Genomic DNA, 6,303 nt, shown 5'->3' with positions numbered 1-6,303 from the left:
GAATCAGAAGCGATTGGATGTTGTGAAGGGTGCAACGGTCGAGCAACAGTGGAAAGGAGGAGAGATGATCGACTGATGAAGCTAAAGGATTTGCCCAAAAATCGGACATGCAATTTCTTTTAAAGAGAGAAGGTTACAACTGAAATGACGAAATTACCCCTGCAATATTTTATTAAAAAATGAGTTAATGGTGAAATGCTAACGGAGTGAGCCGGAATGACCATTTGTTAAAAGTTTTGAAACCACAGGGACCATCTGTGAGGTTTTTTGAACTTAGGGACTAAACTTAATATTTCTGGAAACCACAAAGACCATTTTTGAAGTTTTGTCTTAATAAAATTACATAAAAGATATTTACATAGGTATTTATAAACAAAATTCTCCTTAGTCAACAATCACATTACATAGCAGAAGTTTTGAACAACTAAAATAAGTGTAAAAGAAACCCCGACCCTATACGCGTGGAAAACCCCGATGGGCATGCATGCTAACAATGATGAATTTTATAAATTAAGAGTGTAAACAAATTTGTCACAATCAAAATAATCACACAAAGATGTTCATAAAAATAGCCCCAAAAATAAATAATCCAAAAAACAAATGGACAAACAAGATAAACGCTTATTAAATAATTTGAGTTTGAACTTAATTCTACCTTGATAGGGTCGAATTCTAAAATCTTTAGGTACAAATACAAAACTCAAAACATATAAGGAGTAGAATTCAACTTTTGAATTCAAGTCGTACTCATGTTTGGATAAAAAATAGTCATCAAGTTTATAACAGAGATCCACTAATAAAAGATTTTATAATCCATATATTATATATAGCATACATAAATACACCTTCAACCCTCCACAATAACTTAACCAAAATTTCTGTTTTTACTCATATAAACTTTACTAAATCCACTACTTCTCCATCTTCCTTCAACAAAAAAAACATGGATCATAGATAAAGAAGTGGGATCTCTACTCATATATATATCTCAAAACTTACATTTTTCAACATGGAAAAAGCAAAAACAAACTATCTTCAACTTCAACCTTTCGATCTACAAACTTGATGTTGTTCAACTTACTTTGACACCAAACCAATTGATCTCTACTCAATCTTGGCAAGCTTAAAACTCTTGAAACCAATCTTAATTCCACTTGTGACACAAACATATGTTGATCCAATATTGTTTCTTGATGTTTTTGAAACTTTTTCACTATGCAATTTCCTGTTCTTAGCATGTCCTTGAGCCTTCTTTCCTTCTACAAAACACCCACAAAACGTTTTATAGAATGTACAAACGTAAATGCACATATTACAAATCTACAAGGTGTAAATTGTAAAATGTAATATACAAATACAAACCTTTTGATGATTTGCTTTGATTTCCATGAAAAGGGTGGAATCATTAGGGTCTTGAAGATGTGCTTTGGTTCCTTGAAGGATTATTGTTAAGAACAAATTGGTGGTGTCTTTATCGGTGTGAAGAAATTCCCAAAATACTGTCATTGATTCCTTGATCATGGTTGCTATTGTTGATATTGAAACTATATCTTCTTTGTCTTCTTTTCTTGCCTTCTTTTCTTTTAAATTGTCATCTACAATAAGAAACAAGAAACAATCTTGATTTATGGAAGTGTTTGGTATTCTGGAATCGTCGAAAGAATGGAATGGTTGATTCCGATTCCATTGAATGAAAAGAAGTTGTTTGTTTTCCTTATTCCATTACCTAGCTCATTCCATTCCATCCAACTAAACAAACAAATTTTAAAACATTTAAACTCCAAGACATTGAAATTTACCTCTAATGGCTGGAACTTGAAGAAGGCCTTTAAGGATGCATCTTTGTTTGGTGTAATTAAGAACTCTAGGCCCTTGAAACAATTCATCTTCTGTAAACCTTCTAAGAAGAACATAAAATTGTTGAAACTCAATTGCAACTTGGTTATAAGATCGGTAGCCTTGAGGATCATATAATTGTAATTCTTTCGATTTTTTGTATTGCCAATGAAGAATCTCCCATGAGAGACAAGCTTGTCCAACATACACAATTTCTAAATCTTTATTTAATTCGGTGATGGATTTTAGTGTGGGGTCCGCGTATATTCTTCTTAATTTGCATGGCCATAGACTTGGTAAAAGAACCGATTTGAGGGCTGAGAGTGATGTGTTGTTTTCTCCCGTGTTCATTTGGTCCGGATGCTTCATTCGTAGAAAATCTGTAGTAAACACCAAATCGATAATTAGAATGTTTCACGTAGCAATACATGTCACTAAAACCCTATTTGTTGTGTCAAATAGTACAAGTACTGATGTTAGTGAGACAAAAAGTACAGGTACTAGGTACTATATGACACAAAAACATATAGATACTATCGATACCATCTGACACAAAAAGACAAAAAAATACCGTACACTATTAGTACAGTACACTATCTCAATAGGATAAAAAGTACTTTAATGTCACAAAAATACATTATATCAATGACATAAAAAAGAAAAAAACATGAGAGAAAAGAAAAAATAGTGGTACATTAATAAAATGAGATAAAAAGTTTAGGGTGCGTTTGGTTGTGAAAAAAATTTCTAGTTTTCCAGGGAAATTTTCCAAAAAAACGGAAATTTTGAAAATGCGTTTGGTTCGTTCAGTTTTCCAATGTTTTCTAAGAAAATGAAAATTTTTATTTTTTCAAATTATATGTAAATTATAAAAGTGATTTTTATAGTTTTCCAAATTTCTAAGATGAAAAATGAAAACTCGACCGGTCCTAACCACACATGTTTTCTAAAATTATCATTGAAAACTAGAAATGAAAACTCAACTTTTTAGAAAATGAAAATAGTTTTCCACAACCAAACGCACCCTTAGTTAATTGTCGATCTTTCGTATGATCAAAAGACAAAATTACCCTCCTTGTCATTATTATTGACAAAATGGGCTTAGAATGTTTTTTTTCTGGTCGGTCAAGTTTATATCATATCATGTCATCTCTTATTCATCATTATTATCGTTGAAATTCATTTTAAAGATTATGCAAGGTGACTCATGTAAAGTGATGTATGTGAAACACGAGTAATGGGCAGAGCTTTTGATGTTATGTGATGGAGACACCCACACCCATACCCATAAAAAAAACATTTAATTTGAAAGCCAACTGTTTAAAATACAATTTCTTTTTTTTCGAAAAAATTATATCGTAGTACACCTAATTTTTCAGCATCATTAAATTCACCAAACAAAAGATTGGATTTTCTTTTTAAGTTCTTCAAGTAGGACAGTCCTTTTCACCCATCTCCACAGTAATACGCATGCCGACTATGTACTTTTTAACTTTTCGTATGAATGACACCAACAATAAATGTCGTGTTTCCTCAATGGGTAAATTGGTAATTTCATTTTAAACCGTGTAGTGAAAACCGGTAAAAGTATCGCGAATAGTTTACAATCCAAGTGAGTGTTCATGTTACACTTGTGACTTGACTTTTAGAGCCATAATTAGTGGGTACAAAAAGCCATATATATTCATTAAACTAATGAAAGGGTATTTATAAAAGTTAGATCAAGTGGGGAATATGTGTAAAAAGCATTTCTATAATTGTTGACCAATAAAAAATTGTGATCACAATTTGGTGAAAAATTCTTGTTTCTACAGAATAAGGATCTTGCTAGTTGTTACCAAATAAATATTGATGGTTTAAAAGGATATGGTGACCCACTCCTCAATCAATTTTAAAACAAAGATCCTCTATAGGAGCAATTTGTAATCAATGTATTTATTAAATGGCAAATTAAAAAAAAAAAAAAAATTATATACATGTTTATGTCAGCTTTGCTATTTAACTATTGATACTTTATTACGTATTTTTTCCAATTAAATTATAAAAGTTTCGGATATTTTTCAAATTAACGTGAACGATTATATCATGTCAAAGTTATTAGTTTAGAAAAATATTTCAAATTTCGATTAGAAAAAATAAGGTATTGGTTGTTAAACGGCAACACAAGACAAAATATAAAGATCTTTTTTTTTTTTTTTTTTGAAAATAAAATTTTAGCAAATTTATTTTGGGCACACGTTTTCTTTTGTTTACAAAAAGTTGGTCAAAGTTTTAATCTAAAAAAACTAAACTTTGTCAACCCAATGACTTTTTGTATTGGATTCTAAGAGAAATAGTTCTTGTGAGTTAATTAGCATTTAGAAGAATAATATTTTGGTGTTGAAGTTGGAAATAAAATTAGAATTTCATATTTATAAACATGTTCTTGATGAAAAATGGCGATATGATTAGAGAACTTACTTATAGCCTGCAATGTTTGGTAATTCAAGACATCTAATTTTCGCATTTTTTCATTGTAGCTTTTGTAGAATTTCTGAATTTCTGCCATTAAATCTCTATGCTCCAGTTTCTCATCCATTTTTAAAGGTTTTAAATCTTCTTTCATTCTTGGAGTTTCAGATTCTTCAAGAATTGTGGGGAGACCTCCTGTTCTTGCATTCTTTAATTCCATTTTCATCTGACCAATTAACTCTTGATGTTCAAGTAACACATCAGCTTCATCTTCTTCTTCTTCCAAATCCAATTCCCATGTTTTCATGACTTCAGTTTGTGATTCCATCTTTTTGGTAAAAGCATCTGATTCATGTTTGGCGTTGGAATCAAGATTCCGTTGTTGTATGTTCTCATGATCTTTGAGATTGGGTTCGAATTCAATGTAATCATCGTCAATTTCTTCTGGACTCAAACTTTCTGACTCTTTTTCATTGATGATTTCGACATCTTGAGGACTAATTGATATAAACTCATTACTGGAATCATATGATTCCAGATGGGAATCTAGAGAATCAGATTCGTGTTCTTGAGATAGTTGAACTCCATAAGAAAAACTATCGTTTCTCATGAAAAAATCCCCCAACCAATTAACTTTCTCGGGATCCGAAACTCCATTTTTACCCGAATTCAATTGATCTTTCACATGTAATTTCACAGATTCCTTCGATTTTTCTTCAGAATTGATGGAATCTGGATTTGGAAGATCAGCGCTTTGATGAATTTGAGTAGAAGAAACCTCTGGTTCTATGAAATCGTCAACTTTTTCATTTGATGGAAGATTTGAAGTTTCATTCCATCCTTTCTGTTCATCTTTGATTTTAGGCTCTTGTTCGACTTCTAAGTCGCTAAAGTCTTTTTTACTTATTCCCTTTTCTTTAATGATGAAATCGTCTTCCATGACCGATTCATGAACAGTAAAGCTAGCTGATTCTGGAGCTGCAACAAACTCGCTAAAATTATGAACAGGCACGAATTGGTACTTACTTGTGTTCGTCGTCGTTTTCAGCTCATTCTCCATGAAAGCTTCCCCTGTATTCCGTGATTTTGCCTCGGTGACGCCTTTATAGCTCATAAAATCTTCTTCTTTCATCTGAAACTGAAACCCGAAAGTAAACTCAGATTTGTAGTCTTCATCGAACCCAATAAAGTTCGAACCACGGGAGCTTCGAGCAGTTGGCTCTTCTAGCTCATTGAAAACCACAGTTGTATCCAGATTATTCTCGTGATCATTATCAATTCGTGATCTGCAAAACAACCCACCGATTTATTCCAAAATTAGATGAACAAAAAGCAAAAACAGTATAAAAATTTCCGAACTTGAAACCCACCTCGCCAGGTGTTTGATCAAATGCCCAGACAAAAACAAAACGAAATCGCATAGCAAAACCCACAGAAACCTACAAATTTTCTTCATCGTTCTCTGCACCAAATCAGCTGTAACTGGTTCATCCATGAAATTAAAGTAGGATTTTAGGGTAAACAGCTTATGGGTCGCCATATTAACAGGCTTAACTCTTAAGATTGTAAGTTTATCATTCTTCAAGTAAAGGCGAAAGGGGGAGGAGAGAAGAGTGCTGAATCAGGGAGGAAATTAAATTGAGAATGGACAAGAAGAGTTATGTTTGGTGAAATATATGCGGCCATGTTGGCGAGGATTGTGGGTTGAATAGGATTTCCATATGATGATGCGATTGCGAGGGGGAAGAAAGCTACATGAACGGAGTGATTGGAAAAATTATAGCCATTAAACGCGTAATGGAGTTTTACCCGCTATAAATACGAAAATCAGAATCAAGATCGTCAATGGGATCATCGAAGGTTCCAAAGACTACTAATCTTTCAAATTATTATCTTAATTTATAAAATAATTACAGACTAAAATTTATTTATTTATTTATGAAAAAATATAAATTAGATTTGATTTATTTCTTTCCCTATCATTACTTATCTATTCCATTAAAATCTTATTATTTT

At 32.1% G+C, this 6,303-nt stretch overlaps 1 protein-coding gene across 1 annotated transcript; it reads right to left on the bottom strand.

Moving 5' to 3' along the window:
• Positions 1–794: 794 nt before the first annotated feature.
• Positions 795–6,081, bottom strand: LOC145065422 (uncharacterized). The gene is made up of 5 exons (XM_079012412.1): positions 5,658–6,081; positions 4,297–5,573; positions 1,800–2,216; positions 1,363–1,595; positions 795–1,259 (listed from the first exon to the last, which is right to left on the bottom strand). Exons 1-5 carry the CDS (start codon positions 5,825–5,827, stop codon positions 1,005–1,007), a joined length of 2,352 nt encoding a protein of 783 aa, XP_078868538.1. The 5' UTR covers positions 5,828–6,081; the 3' UTR covers positions 795–1,004.
• Between the last annotated feature and the right edge of the window lie 222 nt (positions 6,082–6,303).

Source organism: Lactuca serriola, chromosome 8 (assembly GCF_051521515.1).
Source record: "Lactuca serriola cultivar US96UC23 chromosome 8, Lser_US96UC23_V15, whole genome shotgun sequence".
NCBI lineage: Eukaryota > Viridiplantae > Streptophyta > Magnoliopsida > Asterales > Asteraceae > Lactuca > Lactuca serriola.
Note: the sequence above shows the minus strand (reverse complement) of the source record. Positions and strands in the feature narration are given on the sequence as shown.

Coding starts and splice junctions, on each gene's coding strand:
- LOC145065422 (XM_079012412.1), bottom strand. CDS start 5,827: ATGGCGACCCATAAGCTGTTTACCCTAAAATCCTACTTTAATTTCATG. Junction 5,574..5,657: donor TTGATCAAACACCTGGCGAG/GTGGGTTTCAAG, acceptor GTTGTTTTGCAG/ATCACGAATTGATAATGATC. Junction 1,260..1,362: donor TCAAAGCAAATCATCAAAAG/GTTTGTATTTGT, acceptor GGTGTTTTGTAG/AAGGAAAGAAGGCTCAAGGA.